Below are 22,521 nucleotides of genomic sequence, written 5' to 3' on the forward strand. Positions count from 1 at the left end.
TTCGCTTTGCGTTTTGGGAATGGACTCCAAACCGAAGCGAGCAAAGCAGAAATCTTCTGTTCGCCCCTGTCCTCAGGGATGTGGTTTCTCTTTGCACGACAGCGACCAGCACGATGCCTGCCCTGTCTGCCTGGGGATCGTCCACGCTAGGAGAGCGTTGACGGAGCCCGAAGCTTGTGCGTTTTGTCGCCAGCTCCGACGCTCGACCCTGGAAAGACGGGTGACGTTTGTGGAAAGAGTGCTGGGACGCTCGGCTGTCGCACGGCATGACCCTCTTCTTTCCGAGTCTGGAGCCCCGGCTTCGTCCGAGTCCGAAGACGAAAATTTTCAGGTCGATGTCCCCGCGATTAGCTGGGCTGACCACATGGAATACGTTGACGGGTTAGCCGATGACGGACCGGAACCATGCAGGAGCGCTGACGGGCTTCAGCCTGGGTTGAAGCCCGCCAGCGCTCCCCAGGAAGACGATGACGTGCTGGACATCGGCCTGGACATCCATGGTTTGTCGGAGGATGAGCAGGAGAGCTCATTGTCGACCCAATATGCCGCCGCTGCTGCGCCGGTCGGCCACGATGACACCTCTCTTTTCTCCCTGTTTCGCCGTGCCGCTGAGAAGCTGCAGGTGGACTGGCCCTCTCCTCCACCAGCTCGGAAGCCGTCGCGGTTTGCGGGTTTTTTCCTTCCACCGGAGCCCGCAACGGCCAAAAACTGCCTCCCCATGTTCCCAGACTTTCTCTGCGAGCTAACAGCGTCATGGGACAAACCTCTGTCTACCCGCGTCACTGTGCCCGGCTATGGACAGTACATGGAATTGGACGGCGCCGAGGGAGCTGGTTTAGCTAACCCACCCCCTATGGAGCCGCCTCTGGCTGCTTATCTGGCCCCGTCCCATAACCATGGTGTCGGTGGCCCCGCAACTCTGCCGTCCAAGCACTGCAGATTCTCGGCCTCGCAGCTGGAGAAGATTTATCGGGCTCAGGCCGGCACCGCTCGAGCCATGAGCTCCGTCACCATGCTCCAGACGTACCAAGCAATGTGCCTGGCGGAGCTTGGATCGCTGGTTCCGGAGGACAGCCCGCTGTCACCTCTTCTTAACGAGGTTAGAGTCACCACGGATTACATCCTCCGTGCGTCTCGCTGTGCAGCGCTCTCCCTGGGCAGAGGGATGGCTTCGACAGTGGTGGCGCAGAGGCACCTGTGGCTGACCCTCTCCGACGTCCCTGATAGAGACAGAGCTGTGTATCTGGACGCACCAGTGTCTGCGGCTGGGTTATTCGGACATTCACTTGAAGCCATTCAGGCTAGATTCGATCTGAGGAAGAAGCAGACGGAAGCTCTGCGCGACATCATCCCCAGACGCCAGCCCCAGCCCAAGCCCACTGCTAGCTCTCACAGGCCCGCCGCTCCTCTGACAGCTGGCAAGAGACCGGCGCCCACTGCTGGAGTGGGAGGGCCGCCGGCGAGAGCACGTACTCCGGCCCGAGCTCCACGCCAGTCGGCCTGGGGCAAAGGCCCTCCCCCGGGCCCCCGACGGGACCCGACGCCCAGGAGGAAGAAGCCTCAGCCCTCCTAGCTGTGATTGCGAGTGGGGAAGGGATCCGGCAGCAGGGAGACGCTGCTCTTACCCCTCTGTTGCCGCACAAGAGGTGCCGCTTAAGTTCTGTTCAGGTTGTCAGCCCCAGAAGGCGCTGCACTTCCCTATCGCGGTCTCCCAAGCACATAACCCCTGCACACGGTTCAGATGTGTTGAATGTTCAAGCGACCACATCGAGTGTTCCCGCTGTTTTTCATTGTTATGCCCCGGAAAAGGTGCACCCAACAAAATGTATAAATGTACATGTTCCCATGTTGCAATCAATAAAGAGTGTTGTTTACTCTCAAACAATCTCAAATGCTCAACCTGCAGGCGAAATGAGCCAGGTCAGGCAGGGGATGCAGTCCCCTGCAGACACACTGGGGGGCGACGGCGCCCCGCCGTCAGTGCTGCAGGCCAGCCGGCTGGCTGCTCACTTCCCTCAGTGGCGCGCTTGCGCCCCCTCTCCGTGGGTGCTGCAAACCGTTGCCATGGGTTACCGGTTGCAGTTCCGGGTCAAGCCGCCTCGTTTCCAAAGAGTCGTGAACACGATTGTCAACCCCGAGGCAGCCTTGGTACTCAGAGAGGAAATACAGGCGCTATTACAGAAGAGAGCAATACGGGTGGTCCCCGCTTCGGAGACGGACAAAGGTTGGTACAGCCGTTATTTTGTCATTCCGAAGAAAGGGGGAGGGCTTCGTCCCATCCTCGACCTGCGAGTCTTGAACACGTACCTGCGAACGTACAGGTTCAAGATGCTAACACTCAGACAGCTCCTGAGTGCAGTCGGCCCGGGAGATTGGTTTGCGACAATCGATCTAACAGATGCTTATTTTCATGTCGCTATACACCCGAAACACAGGCAGTTTCTGAGGTTTGCATTCGAGGGCGTAGCCTACGAATACCTAGTGCTGCCGTTCGGGCTGTCGCTCGCTCCCCGCACCTTTACGAAATGTGCCGAGGCAGCGCTAGCGCCCCTCAGGAAGAGGGGCATCCGCATCTTGGCCTACCTGGACGACTGGGCTCTCGTGGCTTGCTCCAGAGAACAGGCGGAGACGCAGCTGTCGCGGGTTCTGTCACACATTCAGACACTGGGGTTCTCTGTGAACTTTCAGAAGAGCTCGCTAATCCCAGGTCAACAGATCGCTTTTCTCGGTCTGGAAATATGCTCTCTTTCCAGCCGCGCACGGTTGTCAGAGCACAGAGTGGCCGCGTTTCATCGCTGCCTCGCTCAATTTCAGCTGGGACGCAGACTGCGTTTCCAGACGATATTGCGCTTGTTGGGCATGATGGCATCTATGATCGCCGTAGTGCCGCTTGGGCTGTTGAAAATGAGAGCGTTTCAACGCTGGACTCTCTCTCACCGTTTGTGTGCTTCGCGTCACCTCCGGAGGAGGCTGCCGGTAACTGCGTCTTGCATGCTAGCTCTCCGTCCTTGGAGGGAGCCCGGGCTACTGCACCAGGGCTCTCGGATTGGGAGGGTGTTGTTTCGCAAGGTGGTGTCCACAGATGCTTCCCTAAGTGGGTGGGGAGCGCTGTGCGAGGGTGCGTCAGTGAGAGGGATCTGGTCCGCGGCTCAGCGCCAGCTGCACATCAACCACTTAGAGCTGTTAGCAGTGTTCTTAGCTCTAAAGCGTTTCCGTCCAGTCCTGCAGGGCCAGCATGTCTTAGTCAGGACGGACAATTCAACAGTGGTGTCTTATATAAACAGGCAGGGAGGAACACGCTCTCTTCCCCTGTTGCAGCTGTCTCGCTCTCTGCTGTTATGGTGCAGTGTTCATTTTCTGACTCTAAGAGCCACCCATGTCCCGGGCCACCTGAACCTGGGGCCGGACCTTCTCTCCAGGGGGGGTCCTCTGGTGAGAGAATGGAGGTTACACCCTTCAATAGTGGCTCAGATTTGGGATCTATTTGGCGAGGCGCAAATAGATCTTTTTGCTTCCAGGGTGAATGCTCACTGCCCCCTGTACTTCTCCATAATCGACCACGATGCACCCTTGGGCTTGGACGCGCTAGCGCACCAATGGCCAGACGTGCTCCTGTATGCATTTCCCCCAGTGGAAATGATATCTCCAATTCTGGAGAGGGTGCGTCGGCATTCCCTCTCTCTGATCCTGGTGGCCCCTTGGTGGCCCGCGAAGTCGTGGTATGCAGAAATAATCAGCCTGCTTGCAGCAAGTCCTTGGCAGCTTCCTCTCCGCAGGGATCTCCTCTCTCAGGCGGGGGGGGAAGTGTTTCATCCGCGCCCGGATCTGTGGCACCTTCATGCTTACCTGCTGAGAGGTTAAACTTGGTTGCTAAGGGTCTGCCACCTAGTGTGGTAGCGACGATTCAGAGCGCCAGGGCCTCGTCTACTAGAGGCTTGTACGCTTACAAATGGCGAGCCTTCGAGCGATGGTGCCAGGACCGCCACACTCTCCCATTTCAGTGCTCTATTGTGGATGTTTTGACATTCCTGCAGGAGCTGTTGGATAAAGGCCTTTCGTTTTTGACGATCAAGGTTTATTTAGCGGCTATATCTGCTTGTCATATCGGTTTTGACGGGGTGACACCAGGTGCGCATCCCCTCGCCGTGCGTTTTCTGAAAGGGGTTCGCCGGCTGAGGCCCGTGCTTAAGTCCAGTGTCCCGGCTTGGGACTTGTCTTTGGTGCTGGAGGCCCTTTGTGGCCCTCCGTTTGAACCCGTTGAGTCGGTAGATATGAAACTTCTTTCGTATGAGACCGCATTACTTCTCGCTTTGGCCTCGGCGAAGCGAGTGGGGGACCTTCATGCGCTGTCTGTGCATCCTGCCTGCACGCAGTTTTCTCCTGATGGCCGCAAGGTCGTATTGCGTCCGAATGCCGCCTATCTTCCCAAGGTCATGCCTGCATCTTATAGTTCAATGGAGTTTGAGTTGCTGAGCTTTTGCTCCCCTCCTTTTGAATCTGAGGAGCAGAGGAGGGTGCATTCTCTTTGTCCGGTGCGTGCGCTACGCACCTACATTGAGCGCACTCGGGATGTGCGTTTGTGTGACCAGTTGTTTGTCTGCTTCGCTAATCCGAATAGAGGTAGAGCTCTGTCCGGACAGAGGCTGTCCCACTGGATTGTAGAAGCTATCTCGCTGGCATACAGCACCGGAGGTTTTGCGTTGCCCCACGGGGTGGGAGCTCATTCCACCAGGGGGATGGCGACCTCATGGGCTCTTTTTAGAGGGGTGCCTGTGGCTGATATTTGTGCAGCGGCTAATTGGGCGTCGCCGCACACTTTTGTGCGGTTTTATCGGTTGGACGTTACAGCCCCTTCGGTGGCTCATGCTGTCCTTTCTGCTGGGTCTACCACTCACTAAGGATGTGGTGGTCCCGTTCCGGTTCGGTGGCTGCTCTGCGGGGCGTGTATATAGGTCCCATACTTATGTGTTGTACCGAGTGAATCGACTGAAAGGGAACGGTTAGTTATGTCTATAACTTCTGTTCCCTGAAGGAGAGGAACGAGGTACAACACAGGGTGGCCCCACTGAGCAGTTGGCTCGGTGAAGAGCGGCTATCGAACTGAGGGATGACGGTGATGGCAGCGGCTATATGTGCGGGCGGGGCCTTGCGCGTGTCATCACACGTCATCTGCCGTAAAGGCGTGAATAAAGGTTTCTTCAGCCAGGACACGCGAGGGCGTGATATCCCATACTTATGTGTTGTACCTCGTTCCTCTCCTTCAGGGAACAGAAGTTATAGACATAACTAACCGTTTTTTTTAAAGGATGACACAAGGGTTAAAGCATGTTACACCTTAACTGGATCTTCTGTAGCAGATGAGATGTTTTTTGAGGTTACCACTAACATAAATCCTTTGAAGTCCCAAATATTGTCATAGTGATCGGTGTTCAACCTTGTATGTAGGACATGCTCCTATGCCAGTTGGCGTTCTATCATGTTTTACAGTTGTGAGAAGCTGCTTAGCCACACAGTCTGTTACAAATTAAGCCTTCACACTGTTTAGCTTGAAGCTATCAGTTCTTATCAGCTGCACATGTTAATGTTCTATCAATACTATTGAACAAGTAAGAGCCTTTCCCATTCAACAGTCAGACACTGGTTCAAATAAAACTGTTAAGTAAGCGTTTCTAAATAATTCAAACTAAGCAGTAAGTTGTCTGTCTGGATATTTAAACCCAGTAGCTTGTTAATAAATGCAAAGGCTATGTTAAATTAGGTAATGTATCCTACACTGTTGTCATTAGCTCAAAGGATCTTTAAGTCTCCTAGTGATCTAGGTGGAAGGAAACTTTTGTTCCTTTTTGTAGGTGAACCTGTCGCTCAGCAGTTGGGTGTTGGCTGTAGCTCTCTGCTGCTTGCTCTTTCTCTTAAATTTAATGTAGACAACTAAGACATAAATGTATATTTAAGGAAAGACCAAATGAGTCGCGAGTTCAGAATATTTCCTTCAGGAGAGATGTGTAAGCCATGTCATGCCCAAAGATTAGCAACACAAATACCAATGCCTTTGACAAAAGGAGGCATTGAGTGCCTTCAAATCTGTCATCTCTCTGTAATTTGTAGTCGACAGACAGAGTTGGCCTTCAGAAATGTCGGGGTGGAGCTCAAAGTCTTCACATCGTGCTGGATGTGTTTCATGTTGAAACATTTTGTCCGTCTTGCCACACAGTCTTGTTTGTGTCCGAGTTTTAGTTGGTTGTAACTCTGAAGAGAGATTGTTTACTGATCAACTGAAAGAGTGAGCTATAATCTGTTGTTCGTGACTGCAAAGATTAAAAAAAAAAAAAAAAAAGTCACACTGCAGTGCACTTTTTCTGCTAATGTCATATTTTGTTTTTGGTTTGTTTGTTTGTTTGTTTGTTTTTTACAGAAATCAGAATCAGAAATGCTTGATTAATGCCGTAGGAAATACATGTTCTTATTTTTAACTGAGAAACTTGCTTTAAGTCGGTCAGTATTTCCGATATAATAGGAAGTGGTTATTTTGTGGTTTCCCGTGCTCTCTGACCCACTGCACAACAGCAAACATACATACATGCACCTTTCATATCAAAACTTGTCTTACATAAGTGTTAAATGACCTTTCTTTTTCTTGGGTCACATGAATAGACTTTGGTCCCTTGCCTATTATCCTAACACTATCCAAACAGACTATTTTGAGTCACAACGATTGGATTTCCTTTAAACAGACTATTTCCTTAGTGTTATCTTACTGTGAGTAAAACACTGAAAATTGGTTTGTGAGTTTGAGGATTGGGCAGACAGTCAAGAAGTGTGTCGCTGGAGATTTGATAACGGCACAGATTCAGGAGGCGGTATGAAACAGCCTCACCAAATATGGGAATGTACATGCATGTGGACACCCTTAACTCTTTTTTTTTTTTTTTTTTTTTTCTGGTATGGGTGGAGTTTTCTGATATACATTTTATTTATTTTAAACCAAAATGACAAAACTAATAAACAGACAAGAAGAAATAAAACTAAGTTGCGCTCAACAGTTTGATTTTACTCCAGGGGTTGAATTCTTAAAATCTGTCACTAAATTGTTAAGGAGACTAGTTAGAGTGCAGTAGGATTCTCTGCACATCATGTTTCTTTGTTCATCTTTATAAATGCACATTCACACCTTTTCTTGATCTCATGATGTTAACTACAAGCTTTTTTTTTCTTTTTAAATACTTCTCAATGAATACTAATGTTTATTTAGTGTCTTATAGTTTCTATATCTTGTGTATATACAGTTGTTTAATTTAAATTGGGACGAGTTACATATTTCACACTAGCTAATATAGTTTGCTAATCTGATGCCTGGGTTCACAGTATGAGTATGAGGTACTAAACTTAAAGAAAATCTTGATCATCTCAGTTCTGCTTTTTTTTCCCCCCCACTTTTGCTGTGTGGTTAGTACACAGTGTGGTAGAAAGGCATCTGTTTAATCAACCACAAGTTATTCCTTCCTAGTTTACATTCTCTGGTATGGGCAGCTTGAAATTTCGTCATGCCTGCTAGAGTCATTACATGTTTTCTGTTTAAGTCATTATGAGATACTTGGACAGTAAAGCCTAAGAGAACACTTCAGTCTTGTTCTATCTTCCTACTTTTGTCGAATTTCATTAGTAAGCCTGAGTTGGCCTAAAAGCATCCAAACACAGTCCGCCTGATACAGTCAGGAAGTTGATCCATGGAAGTGATGATGAGCTGGCAGCTGAGGCCAGCTGAGTGTGGGTGAATCAGCTTTCCTTATTTAGGATTTTCAAAATGGGAATGGCTCTTCCCTGCTGCTGCTTTCATCTCATGGTAAAGACAGAAGCTCAACAACATATGATGGGATAGACATTAAAAGACTGTCATGATCAAGACTTAAAGCCTGTTAATTCTTTGGCAAGTGTTTTAGACATTTGACCCCCAGATGTCCGTGAGTTTGCAAGTTTGTGTTGTAATATTTACTCCAAATTTTTCAAACTAATAAAGCTGAACTAAAAATGACATTTTATTAAACAATAAAGTGTCAACTTAAATTAGCTAATTTAGGTTTAACTAAGTGCAATGCTGTAGTGCCATAGAAGCTAATGTATAGAATAGAATAGAATTCAACTTTATTGTCATTGCACATGCACAGGTACAGGGCAATGAAATGCAGTTTGCATCCATCCACAAGTGCTTTAGTGATATAGATATATTACAATATATATTAGCAATAATATAGATATGTAAGTATATTACAGAAATGGGTCTATTATGGTATGTTATAATGTACACGGTATGAAGTATGTTGTGAATATTCTATAACTATAAGTATGTACAGCTGTGATGAAATTAAATCTGAAACCTGGTATGTTTTTAAAAAGAAACCCATCTTCCTGTATTTTAGGCCACACAAGTTTCAGATCTCACTGAGTTTGAATGTCTTTAAAGTTTTTTTTCTGTGCCACATTCAACCTCCACAACCACAACAGCACATGCCAGCACCTTCCTCTTTCTCTTTGCTCTCTTAGAATTTAGTATGTTTGTAAAGCCATTTCAGCATGTGCAGCTGTTGTAAAAATGTGTCCAATGTAGATGTTTTAATGTCATCTATCAGTGACCTGTTTTGTTTTCTCTGTTTTATTTTGCAGATGGACCTGAGCTTACTTTTAATAGCAGCATTATCAGCAGCCCTCAGTGGCAGCTTGGCACAGCAAGGTAGGAAGTTAAAGTTCCCGTTTTGCTCCTTTTCTTATCTTAACTATTAATTATAATCTAACCTACTGCACAAGGTATTTTCATCCCTTTGCAGTACAGCCACAAGAGCACTAATTTACTAATATTTATTTTTTCATCCTAAGAATGTGGAACTGTTTCTCTCAGGAACCTGTTTCAGGGAACTAAACGGGTCAAAGTCTGCTGATGTAGCAACAGCCTTTTTAAAAAAAATGTTTTTACATGCAGCAAAACCGAGATACAAGGCCACATGTAGGCTTTTGCAATCTTTTAAAAAACACAAGCACTCACGCAATATAACAAGCAGAGTGAAGCCTGTTATATTTTCCACGAGTATGTGAGGGTTTGCTTAGGCCTGCGTGACATAAATTTCATAATTACAAAGTGTGAACATGAGGCACTGTTTGCAGACTCCTCTTCAGAGACGTTATCGTCACATGCATTGACAATATAAAAGATGGGCCTAGCCACAGAGATGTCACCCATCAGTTTCTGATGTCCAATGTTTTGGTGATTTGAACCTAAAGGTGACGAGTAGGAGGCGAATCTGACCTGGCATGCACACCACTTAGCTAAGACCCTGAATAGTCTTTGTTTCTGACATTTAGAATGACATAAAATACGCAAAATGGATTTAATGTTTTTGACTTAATAGATTTCCGTAGGATATGGTATTTTTTGGAAGCCACAAAAGTCACCCCTGCTGGGACGTATGCATTGGTTTAGCCTTCCTCACGGTGTGCTGTTGATGATTTATTCCAGTTGCTCAGTTAAGTAACTGAGTATCAAAATATACATATTTGGTAGAAGGCAAATTTCCTGGCTTGGTAGTGTGCACATAAGGAAGGTGTTAAGTGTGCATGTGGTCTTTTTTCATAACAGTCTTCTGTATTATGACTGACTTCCTGTCCTCCTCATGGAGCATCTCTGTATTAGGTGTGTAGAGTTTAACTACTGCAAAACCACTCCCACTGGCACAGAATCTCTTTCCACTTGATCACTGCCTCATTGATCTATATCTGATTTTTATTTTTGACTCTTCCTTTGTTTCTGCTATTCTTGATCTGACATCTGACTGGGTTTTAAAAAATAGTGGTCCTTTCTTAAACAATTAGCTTCAAGCACAGAAGTACTAGCCTATGAGTATGTACTTCTTTTTTCCATGAAAACTGCCCTGTAAGAAGTCTTACAGAGGTCAGTAAAGTACACAGACCACCCAAGAACCACCAAATAGTTCCTGAAGTAGAAATGATTTATTGTTACACTTTCTTTTTCTTTCTTTTCTTTTGCTCTTGACACACATTATGAATGATAGTGATAGAAAAGTTTTCACACTGGCTTGTTCTCATGCTTTTTCCCCTTTCAAATCTTCATTCATGGTTTTATGACTGTTAGTCCTTTTGGCCAACAGTTGGAGTTTTTTGTTTTATGGAGTTAGGTCATTACTTGGTGAGTTGTCTGGAGCTTTTCCCAGCATGACTCAGTTTTCTGGTCTGGGAGGGGGGAAGGGAGGAGGAGGGAGGGGGGGTGCTTTCCAGCCAAAAGCTGCTTTGAGTTAGTGAGCTAATGGAAAAGATTGTATCATCTTGGCTAAAAGGAACTTGTGTCATCTCTTTCAGATGGAAGCATATGCATCAAGGCAAACGCGCAGTCATGTGGGGAATGCATCCAGGTCTCTGAGATCTGTGGATGGTGCACAGATGAAGTGAGTTGGATCAGCAAAGCTGTGTCAAAGCTGTTTTATCACATGAGTGAAAAAATATCAGAGAGCTCTTTATCAGTGAGGAAAGTTTCAGTTTCCTTGAGCTGCACAAAAAATGATGAAAACTGTAATATCTGTCATTGTCACCATTATTAAATAGGAGTACAAGACTGGAGTCATTCTGCAATTCAAAACAAATGAAATAGTTCAAGTGACAAAATGCAATAAAATCCATTTAATTAAATTAACTTTCACCTTTGTTTATATGAATGCGTGCATGTAATCTGTACTCATCCTGTAAGCAGTATAAGTACTCAGGAGTTAAGCGATTAGAGACTTTTTGTTTTTCACCCAATGGCAAGTAAACCACAGTTGGTCCATTAATTGTAAACAGCAGTGCTGCTCCTGCTGCTGCTTCTTCACTGGAAACTTGGTCAGGATGAAGCTGCTTAATTAGATGTTTAGTGTACCTAAGGCGGATTTTCTTGCTGTGGTTGAAATACAAACAGACCACAGTATGAGGGAAAAGACCAAAAACATGCAGTTGGAATTAAACATTCATGCACAGTAACAAACAAATGTAAATGAAGTTCTTTTTATGCTGTGTCAGTGACGTTAACACAAGCAAGTAGAATTTTTGTTTACATTTATACTTCGATTGTAACTAAAAATGGATTTATAATCCAGCGTATATTTAAGTTGGTACACTAGACACAGAGTGGGGCATCAGGAGCTGTTCTCTCTGCCCCTCAGTGGCACAGAGGCCAATCTTTAACCTGCTAGTTCCCTAGTATAAAGTCTCAGTGGTATTAGAGTGGGCGGGCATTTCCTGTCTTCTGCATGCTCTGTCCAAGCAGCTCCCTCGCCTTATCAGAGGATACAGAGCATTTCCATTATTTCAAATACCTCTGAAGCAGACCATTTCCTGCTTTGCGCTACTTGTGGATAACCGTGGAAAACATACTGACCTGATTCTCTTAAAACCACATTACATTTATGTATGAACATGGCTGTAGATTCCACTTCTACTGTCACCTGACTTCAGTGTATGGTTATAACCATGTTTAGGTGAGAGACTCTTAAAATAAGTGAATTTATCTGAAATGAAACAGGGGGGGGAAACACTGACTGATACCCGTGAGGCAAGATTCACATGTATGTGTTTAAGGGCTCATGTTCACTTTAAGCAAGGTTGTGGGAACACAGATCAACAAATTCCTACACCTGGTTAGCCTTGGATGTATACATATGTATATGAAACATTTTACATTTCTGTACATGTTCGTTGCAAAAAGAGAGAAACTAAAGGCAAAAAGAGCTAGATTGAACTGGGTTACAGTTTAACCACCCAGGAAACACAGACAGGCTTTAACCTGCACCACATTTCAAACAACAGAAGAAGCACAACCCTTAAACTGTCCAGTTTTGTTCTGCACAGAATAAAAACACTGAAACAGGGAAAAAAATTTAATTGATTAGATGGAAAGGCTGAGTTTTATTGGAGAGGAGGGCCAACTATAGGAAAATGGGTTTATAGTTAAGGTGAGCCTTTTAGTAAACTGTTGAAACCATGTCAGGGTTAAATGCTTTTTGTTCTCGTCATGTGCCAAGACAACTGCATTCCTGTTAAATCATGTCTGCTGCTCTCTATCAGCCTGCTGATATCCACCCCTGAGCTTATGAAACCAGGCCTCGACTTCAGTTTGTAGTTGAGTGAAGTCGTTTGGAGCACCTAAAGAGATCTCTCTTTAGAAGAAACGCTCTCTCGCAAAGTAGCTCTGCTTTAGAACTCATCAGATTATGTGCAGCTAGATGCAGGCAAAAAGAAAGGGGTGTTTTTATGTCATGAGGTTTTGGAAATAACTGAGTCAAAGCACTGTTTTCGTTTTGACTGGGTTCATTGTCTCGGCTTCTCCTCGACTGCTCCTTGTGGTGTCTCATGTGCATCCAATCTATATTCTCTGTTAGGCCTGTCAATCATCTGTTTCTCCTTTTCTCTCCTTTCCACGAGTAACAGTGAAAGCAACAGTGAATGGTAAATGGTAAATGGCCTGTATTTATATAGCGCTTTACTAGTCCCTAAGGACCCCAAAGCGCTTTACATATCCAGTCATCCACCCATTCACACACACATTCACACACTGGTGATGGCAAGCTACATTGTAGCCACAGCCACCCTGGGGCGCACTGACAGAGGCGAGGCTGCCGGACACTGGCGCCACCGGGCCCTCTGACCACCACCAGTAGGCAACGGGTGAAGTGTCTTGCCCAAGGACACAACAACCGACACTGTCCAAGCCAGGGCTCGAACCGGCAACCTTCCGATTACAAGGCGAACTCCCAACTCTTGAGCCACGATCGCCCCCGAAGCCACGAAAGTGAAAGTAACAGTGAAGCCTTATCTTATGTTTCGTTGCATACTTTGTCATTTCAACATTCATGAGATTTGTATCTGCAGCACTCGTGCTCCAAAGATTAGTCTGTTTATTAGTTAAAATAACCAAACAATTTTGTTTCACTAAATGAGTCTTTAACCTTTTATACTTGTAAAGTGACACATTTAAATCAGTGTCATTAAAAACACTGACATTGAGGCTCCAGAATATAAGGTGCTCCATGGTGGATTGAAGCCTGGTAGAAAAATGAAAGCCACTAAGCTTAATTTTGGAAAATTAGATTTTAAACTTGAAAATACATTGTTCGTCTTCAAAGATCAAATTACTTAATTTTGGTAGGCTAATAAGATGCATAAATTAAGGAAGTAGCTTTGTCGAGAAAAAAAAATTAAACAAATTCAGTGAAAGGGGAAAAAAAGGGAAATCCTTAATTTGAAGGGTCTGAAATGGTAAAAGCTGTGAGCAAGGGTGTGACATGTAGCCTCAAAACTATATAAATAAAACGCTAATGTGGACGTGGAGTGTTTTTAGACGAAAGCACAGTTTTCAAATTTACCTGGATCAGTGTAGATGTAGAGCCATAGGAATCCCCCAGCAGCCTACACCTATTGCAGCATAACTAAGGGAGCATTTAGATTCACCTGATCCAGCCCTAACTATATGCTTTAGCAAATAGGAAAGTTTTAAGCCTAATCTTAAAAGTAGAGATAGTGTCTGTCTCCCAAATCCAAACTGGAAGCTGGTTCCACAGAAGTGGGGCCTGAAAACTGAAGGCTCTGCCTCTCGTTCTACTTTTAAATACTCTAGGAACAACAAGTAAGCCTGCAGTCCGAGAGCGAAATTCTCTAATGGGGTGATATGGTACTATAAGGTCATTAATATAAGATGGGATCTGACTATTCACGACCTTCTTTGTGAGGACCAGGATTTTTGAATTCAAAATCCTGGTCTTCTGCCACATACAAGGATGTATTGTTATTCATTCTTTCACTGATTAGGTTATTGCGGCAGCGTGGTTTTCCTTTCACAATACAACCCAAAAGGAAAACACAAACAATTTGAAGAAAATTATCCCGGTCTGTGGTGGGAAAGTCATTTGGAGTAATTCTCTAATGGTCTTTTCTTCTTTTTGCAGAAGTTCCTCTCAGAGGGCGAGTCCAAATCAGCTCGCTGTGATGATGTGACCTACCTGAAGAAGAAAGACTGCAAAAATATTGAGGACCCCCGCGGCAGCACTGAAATTACCCAGAACAAAGATGTCACCGTTCGCAACAAGGATGGGAATGTAAAACTCAAGCCTGAGGAGATCACACAGATACAGCCTCAGAAACTCAAAGTGACGCTCAGATCTGGTAAGCAGGCGTATGCTGATGCTATGTTCCTGACTATGTTTACATTTATTAGCTAGCTGTTCAGCATCGATTTCAGTGTTTTCACCGACGCCATCTTGGTATTTTGAAACCAGATGTGATGAGTGATGGCAGGCCTGACTGTGAAACCAAGGACACAGCAAACTCATGGGCTAACATTTGTGATTAGCAAGTCAATAGCCAGTGAACGTTCCCTGGATGATAGTAGTGGCCATAAGCTACTGCATGATGCTTTTCTTCTGTCATTTAATGGTCGGGCATTGTACAGCTACAAGCATTTCACCCCCATGTCATACTGTGTATGGTTGTGTGTGTGTGTGACAAATAAAATTTGAATTTGAATTTGATTAATGTGGCAAAATGTTATGCCAGATGCCCTTCTTAATGCATCGTCAGGGGATTTGTGTGCTTCTGGGATCAAACTTGAGATCTTTTGCTTTTTAGGCAAATGCATAAATCACTGTATTATGAAGGCTCAGGTCTAGAAACTAGCGACTGAGCCCAAAGTTTGCTGAGGTCACAAAGCTAGAAGTCACCTTGAAGTCTTTTTTTAACCAGAGGAATATAGATGTGAATATACATAACTTTCCCTAGGGATCAATAAAGTATTCTGATTCTGATATCCTGGTTGAATTTCTTTTACTCGTCACAGTTAAAACAGCTGTGTAAATACCCTAACGTAATTAGAGATTGTGTTATGTTAAAAAGGCTTTCAATATAGCCTGAACTTTTGATGCTTTGGCAGTTTGCTGAAACTGTTGTCAGGTCAAAACAAAAGCAAATTTTTATTTGGAGTAAATATGTTGATGGTTCATAGTTGGTGTAATGTCAAAGCAGTTTAGATTTAGAAGCCGTTATATTTGTGTCAGTCTCACCTTTAGCCACTTTAAAGCCAGTGGACTGGAGAAGATAAGAAATTTATAAGAATTATTTTAATAATTTTATCAGTTTGAAGAAGCTGGCATGATGCAAACTTAAATTTCCAAAGATGGTAAAATGAATTTGAGACCACCCCCTTAAATTATCTTTAGTTTCCAACCCTTTTGTATTTAAGTGTAACTCTGGTTTTCCAGTAAAAACAGGAAACTTGTCGTTAGTCTAATAACTAACAATGCTCTGCTTTTGCCTTTAAGGTGAGCCACAGACTTTTGACCTGAAATTCAAGCGTGCTGAGGATTACCCCATCGACTTATATTACCTCATGGACCTCTCGTTCTCCATGAAAGATGATTTGGAAAATGTGAAGAACCTTGGCACTGACCTCATGAGGGAAATGCGGGAGATCACGTCAGACTTCAGGATAGGTACGGTTAAAAACATGAAACCCAATAAATGTCCTTCAAAACAGCAGAAAACCCTCAGCCTTCCAAATGAGTTTATAATCCCAAGTTAAGAAATGCTCTCCTTTTTTGTTTCGCCTTAAGGTTTTGGCTCCTTTGTGGAGAAAACGGTCATGCCTTACATCAGCACCACACCTGCCAGGCTAATCAACCCCTGTTCCAACAACGAGAACTGTACGAGCCCCTTCAGCTACAAGAACGTCCTGAAGCTCACCAGCAACGGAGACAGGTTTAACCAGCTGGTCAGTCAGCAGCAGATCTCAGGAAACCTGGACTCTCCAGAGGGGGGGTTTGATGCCATCATGCAGGTGGCAGTCTGTGAGGTGAGCGTTTAATTAATTAAGCTTGTTTTTTTTTTTTTTTGTGTGTGTGTTTTTTTTGTTTGTTTTTTCTATTCTTCTGTGCCTGCAAAATGCATAGAATACAAATAAGTATAAATAAGATAAATAAGGATATCTTCTTGTTTTGATCCCAGGAGCAAATTGGCTGGAGGAACGTGACTCGTCTGCTGGTGTTTTCCACTGATGCTGGTTTCCACTTCGCTGGAGACGGCAAGCTGGGCGGCATTGTCCTCCCCAACGATGGGAAGTGTCACCTGGAAAACAACGTGTACAGTATGAGCCACTACTACGTATGTACCATCATGTCTTTAACACTAACAGTAAATCCAGGGAGAGCTGACTGAGAATGAGAGCTGTTATATGTTCACCTTTTTTAATAATGGTCTCAGTTTTATCGTCTGTTCATTAATTGTATCTTCACATGACCCATATTCTTTGTTAAGTTTGTTTTGTATGTTTAACAGGATTATCCCTCTATTGCTCACCTGGTCCAGAAGTTGAGTGATCACAACATTCAGACCATCTTTGCTGTAACTGAGGAATTTCAGCCTGTTTACCAGGTAACCTTTGTACATTGTGTTTGAAGACTATTCTTTTTCTTTTTTATACAAGCAGAACCCACACTGGGAAGGTCAAAAAACCCTGTATTGTTATGTATATATGTCTATCAATATTTATTGTTTTATTATATAATGTTTTTTGGCTCAGAATGGGTGTTGGGTGGTTGATTGGTCCATTGGTCCATCGCCTCTGTCAGTGCACCCTAGGGCGGCTGTGGCTACAATGTAGCTTACCGTCACCAGTGTCTGAATGTGTGTGTGTGTGTGTGTGTGTGTGTGTGTGTGTGTGTGTGTGTGTGTGTGTGTGAACGGGTGGATGACTGAACGTGTAAAGCGCTTTGGGGTCCTTAGGGACTAGAAAAATGCTACACAAACACAGGCCATTTACCATTAGACATGAAATCTATTATCTTATTTTTAAAAAAAAATTACATTATATTTCAGAAAATTATACCTCAGTTAACAAAACAAGGTCAAAAAACCAATCACAACGCTGGTGATTTTCCTTTCTGCTTTCAAAGAATTTCTCATTGCAGGAAAATGTAATAACTTTCCAGCACTGTATTTCACAATTTAGTTAGGAATATCATCCAACCGATAGATCAGCTCCAATTTTTTTTTATGTAATTCACAGGATATGATTCATGTATGTTAATTCTTTCTTTTGACTCTCGTTTCTCTTACAGGAGTTGAAAAATCTTATTCCCAAATCAGCTGTCGGCACGCTTTCCTCCAACTCCAGTAATGTCATCAAACTCATCATTGATGCCTACAATGTAAGTTGAACTGCACAATCATCACGTGATCTTAGACTCTCCCCTGATGATCGGGGATTGATTTAGCATTGAGTTATTTCTCATGTATACATAGCCAGGCATTTGTCATCTTCATCTGAGCACGTGAAGATTACAGGTAACGAAATGTAACATAAACGTAAGAGGTCACATCCAGAGAAATTCAACGCAAATAATCAGCCAAATTTGAGGAACTGATAACTGGTGCTTTCCTCTTCACCTGTGTGCATGAATACTTTCTCTCTTCCATCATAAACAAACCCAAGTGACAGCTATGCCTTAGCTGTGCCACTCCCAAAAATACATCTTAATTATAAGGAATTAATTATTACTTAAGTTAGTTATAAGCTGCTACTCATCTGTAGAGAGACAAAGTTTAATAAATGTTTGATTCTTATCTTTTTCTTTTTTGCAGTCTTTGTCATCTGAGGTGATTCTGGAGAACAGCAAGCTGCCCGAGGGCGTTTCTATCTCGTACAAAGCCTTCTGTAAAAACGGTGTGCGAGGAACAGAGGACAACGGCAGGAAGTGCACTAACATCTCCATTGGCGACGAGGTAATAGGATCCAGGCTTGGTTTCCATGTGCTGACGAGTGTAAAACAAGCAAACCAAAAATTATATCTGAGAAAAAGAAAGGGTTTAGATACTCTGGGGAAAATGTATTGAGTCAAATACATTTATTTGATGATCTGAAACATTTAAATGTGACAATCATACAAAAAGAAAAACAGTTACCTTGATGGCATCCTCCTCATACGGTGTGATTCTCTCTGGTTTCCAGGTGTCTTTTAAGATCTCTATTGAATCTCAGAAGTGTCCTTCAGGTGGCAAGCCTGAGGTCATTACAGTGAAACCGCTGGGCTTCAATGAGGAGGTGGCGATAGAGCTCAATTTCATCTGTGACTGTGAATGTGCCAAAAAGGGAGAGCCCAACAGTCCGAAGTGCCACGGGGGAAACGGGATTTTTGAATGTGGAGCCTGCAAGTAAGTATTGATGTGCATTGATGCAGAGAGATGTAGAGCTGCTGAGCCATGTATGATGGAGCATAAGGATGTGTGGGTCTGTAATTTCAAAATATTCCTCAACATATTTAAGTAATTTGATTAAAAGCTGGATTTATGATTTCAGTGGCATACTTTAATCATCCACCTAAATAGTCAAGAGACTTATTGCTGCTTGTAATGTGACACTAAAACTTGAATAATTAAACTTTTGTTGTTCTGTGGCAGATGTAACGAAGGACGTATTGGGCGTGAATGTGAGTGCAGCAAAGACGAAGTCCGGTCAGACGACCTGGATGCTAACTGCAGAAAACCCAACAGTACAGATATCTGTAGCAACAATGGCGAGTGCCTCTGTGGCACCTGCGAATGTAAGAAGCGGGAGAATCCTGCAGAAGTCTACAGTGGCAAGTACTGTGAGTGCGACAACTTCAACTGCGACCGCTCTGGCAACTTGCTCTGCGGAGGTAAGGGTTACAGAAGTAAACTCATTTGAAAGTATGATTGATTTAACTCCACACTGAATGTGTTTGATGCCTGTGCTCCATTAGGACATGGACGCTGCGAATGCAGGAAGTGCATCTGTGACACCAACTACACAGGCAATGCCTGTGAATGTTCCCTGGATGAATCCACCTGCCTTGCCAAGAATGGGCAGCTCTGTAATGGCCGCGGCAAATGCGAGTGTGGAATCTGCAAATGCGAAGACCCCAAATTCCAGGGTCCGACATGTGAGGTCTGTCCGACCTGCCCCGGTGTCTGCACTGAGCACAAGTGAGTGTGAAGCTTTCATCTTTGGTTGGAGAAACAACATATAGAAATCTAAAAATGTAAAGTCTGTTTTAACATGTAAGCTTAGAAGTTGTATGCCAAACTGAGTCATGTGATTTATGATTAAATTCTAGTTAAAAGCCAAAAGATTTATCTTTGATTTTTAACTAGAATTTCATAACAAATCATCTCAGAGACTATAATAATTCATAGTCATTAAAACTTATTTGATACACATTACAAAACAATTCAAGGAACACTTAAAAAAAACACATCAGGCAGTTTGCAGGATGCCAACAAGGTTCTGCCTGGGTCCTTGTCACTGGGAGCCTTTGGGTGTGGAGTTTCATGTTTTCCCAGTAATTTCATGAAATCTTCCAGGTGCCTGCGTTTCCTCCCAGAGACGTGCTTGTGATTCTAAATTAGATGATGTGCTTGCAGTGCATAGAATAAGCCTATGACAAATGACAAAACAAACTCTGTGGAAGAAATGCTGTTAGTTTTAGTTCATGTCTTTAGTTTTAGACTTTGTCAATAGAGAGGCCTTTATGTTTAAGCGGGGGATGTCTGTATGACTGAGGCTCTCACAAAATAAATGCCTTTAATTCCTGTTCTGAACTGACACTAAACATTTTCAACAGTAAAAACTAAAATGAACAAACTCACTGTGGAAATTAACCCAAAGTACAATAAATCAAAAACAAAATGTAAAACTAAGAGTTAAAATTAAGAGTTCTCACTGTATTAAAATGATCACATCATCCTTTATCTAAACAGTTAGATTTTCACTCGTTTTTTTCATGTGTGGCAGTTCAGACCTGACGACTGTTTTCCAGCATGGCGGTTATAATGTCTGGCGTCTCGAATATAAAACACTGTGGTGAGTAAACCACGCTGTGCTTCCACAGAGATTGTGTGCAGTGCAGAGCGTTTGGGGATGGCGAGAAGAAGGAGATGTGCCAAAAGGAGTGCAGCTACTTCAACCTAATAAAGGTGAAGGACCGAAAAGATCTACCTCAGCCCACAGACCAGAGCTTCCCCCTGACCCACTGCAAAGAGAAGGATGCAAACGACTGCTGGTTCTACTACACCTACGCCATCACCAAGAATTCCACCAAGGAAGTCTTTGTGGTAGAGAAACTGGGTACGGTCACACTGAGCTGATTTTGTCTGATCATCCTTTTACTTGCTTTCTGTTTATTGTTACAAAAGCAGATGCAATAGACAGTTTAATAGATGAGATGTCAAATCTTCCCTACTTTTAAGAAATCAAGAAAATAGCCATTAATATCAATGATTACTTATTTTCTGTTTATGATAATTACATTTTTGTTCTTTATATGAGCAACCGTTTTCATTGGGTGTCTTTGCTTTCCTTTTCCGTTAGACTGCCCGTCAGGACCTGACATCATCCCCATCGTGGCAGGTGTGGTAGCGGGCATTGTGCTCATCGGCCTCGCACTGCTGCTCATCTGGAAGCTGCTCATGATCATCCACGACCGCCGAGAGTTCGCCAAGTTTGAGAAGGAGAAGATGAATGCCAAATGGGACACGGTGAGTAGTAGAACCGCATCATCCACAGCACTAAATGACAGAGCCGTTCACTCGGGTTTATGCTTTAAAAAAATTTACCATGCTGAAAGAGCTAGTTATTTAAGCCATTGTGTCACAGTCCGCAGGTTAAATTTGGTATAGAAGGAGGCTGCTTGTTTTAGATGGTGAGAGTGTTATAAGATACGGGTCATTTTAGACTGAGACTTATGCAGAGCTACTCCAGTAGAGCTAGAAGATTCAGTAAAATGAGTCCACTTTAAACTGTAAGTGTTAAACAAAAAGATGAGTGTAACTTTACAGATTTTTCCAGGATTGTGCATGTGACAAAGCTCTCTAGGCAAAAATGTGAGGTAATCATGAGGATATGCCTCTCACTGTGTGGCCTGTACTCAGTCCTCAATGAACCCCAGCTCTATGCAGTTGTGTTAGTTCTCTATTCACTGAGGGCAGGGAGTGGCCTTTTCTCTGCTGCTGCTGGTGCTGCCACTCGCCGTCCACATGCCACAACTGCATGACCATAAAAGGCAACGGAGCAGAGCGAGGAAGCCTGCAGAATGACCACTGATGGAAAGTTCAGCAGCAGCTGCTGCTCAGTGTGAGGCAGTTACAGCAGCAGTGTTTACGATTTGAAGGGAAAAAGCAGAACACAAATCACAGCCAGAGGACTTTAAATACTATTATTTACCATATTACAGACACACAGTAGATGGCTTTGAATTTCTTCTGATAAACATGTCATGAAGTGGACTATGTTACAGTCAGTTGGGTTTTTTTTTTTGGGTTTTTTTAAATGGTATTCAAGTCTGTTCTTCCTAGTTTCAGCAAACCTTTTTAAAGAAAATTAGTTTTTTAAGATTTTATTTTATTATCAAATGTTTTGGCAACACAAGTGGAACCTATAAGGAAGAAGAATAAATATAAAAACAGTTTTAAAGAAAGTAGGAAACAAACTACTAAACAGAAACTGTGCAGCACTAATGACTGGTAGTAATAATTACAACGCTAATTAGTTACTATAATGTATTGCCTTCTTAGACTGTTTTCTATCCTTTCCAGTGCTTTTCCTGATTCTCTCCATTTCTTTCTTCAGTTTTTTCCATTCATCTTCCTTCTTTTTCTTGTTAGCAAGGGAACCCCATATACAAGAGTCCTATTAACCAGTTCCACAATCCCAGCTATGGGAATAAAGCCGCTGCCCTTTAGGTCAAAGTTTGTATTGCTCCTTCTTGCATGAGTGCAGCAATGAAATAAGTTTAGTGTCCGCATGTTGTGAATTTATATGCATGTCTAACCATAAATTTATATCCTGGAAACATTGGAAAGCAGATTTATTTTCACATTTGGTGATTAACGTGTATCTCTGTGGGAAAACTTTCTCCTATAAACATAAAAAAGCAGCTGCATCATCTACAAACAGGCAAAGCTTAAAACAGCACATGTGAAAACAAAAACCGGAACCTCTGCCCTGCTACAACACCCTGGACAGATCGCCGCTTTGTTGCAGAGCTAACATGAGAGGCAGAACCATTCATGCTCACTTTTTACATATACTGTCAATTAACCTAACTTCATGCATGCCTTTGTGTTGTGGGATGAAGCTGGAGTACCCCACACAGAGAACCCCAGAGCAGATTTTAACCCAGGATCTTCTTGCTGTGATGTGATGGTACTAACCACAGCCCTATGCTGCCCGACCCAAAGAAAAACCTCCAGGGAAAATGGAGTTTGGATTGTCAGCTGCTTTTAGGACAGATGAAAAAATAAACATAAAGCTGTCAGGAACTAGCTCAGAGTTCAAACAAGAGGGAAAGCACAGTTTAATTAAAAAAGGAGCACATTTTCTTCAATTAAATTAAACCTACTAAATAGTTTAAAAAGGATACTGTCAGTATTTTGAGTGTGTGGACCCGCTTGCTAGGGAAAAGAGAGGTTCAAGTATCAATTTGT

General features: G+C 43.6%; 1 protein-coding gene across 3 annotated transcripts in view; it reads left to right on the forward strand.

Moving 5' to 3' along the window:
* LOC146647649 (integrin beta-1-like) overlaps window positions 1–22,521 on the forward strand; it is a 35,252-nt gene that overhangs the window by 11,451 nt on the left and 1,280 nt on the right. For all 3 annotated transcript variants that reach the window (XM_085387964.1, XM_085387962.1, XM_085387963.1), the window contains 14 exons: window positions 8,659–8,725; window positions 10,363–10,448; window positions 13,977–14,193; window positions 15,345–15,515; window positions 15,636–15,874; window positions 16,027–16,182; window positions 16,357–16,452; window positions 17,139–17,228; window positions 17,662–17,802; window positions 18,029–18,231; window positions 18,478–18,716; window positions 18,801–19,023; window positions 19,929–20,164; window positions 20,408–20,574. In XM_085387964.1, the coding sequence (XP_085244090.1) occupies window positions 8,659–8,725; window positions 10,363–10,448; window positions 13,977–14,193; window positions 15,345–15,515; window positions 15,636–15,874; window positions 16,027–16,182; window positions 16,357–16,452; window positions 17,139–17,228; window positions 17,662–17,802; window positions 18,029–18,231; window positions 18,478–18,716; window positions 18,801–19,023; window positions 19,929–20,164; window positions 20,408–20,574 (2,331 nt within the window). The remainder of the gene's footprint in view (window positions 1–8,658; window positions 8,726–10,362; window positions 10,449–13,976; window positions 14,194–15,344; window positions 15,516–15,635; window positions 15,875–16,026; window positions 16,183–16,356; window positions 16,453–17,138; window positions 17,229–17,661; window positions 17,803–18,028; window positions 18,232–18,477; window positions 18,717–18,800; window positions 19,024–19,928; window positions 20,165–20,407; window positions 20,575–22,521) is intronic.

Source organism: Rhamphochromis longiceps, linkage group LG18 (assembly GCF_057381845.1).
Source record: "Rhamphochromis longiceps isolate RC_006_pf linkage group LG18, R_longiceps_female_GT1.1, whole genome shotgun sequence".
In the NCBI taxonomy this organism is placed as follows: domain Eukaryota; kingdom Metazoa; phylum Chordata; class Actinopteri; order Cichliformes; family Cichlidae; genus Rhamphochromis; species Rhamphochromis longiceps.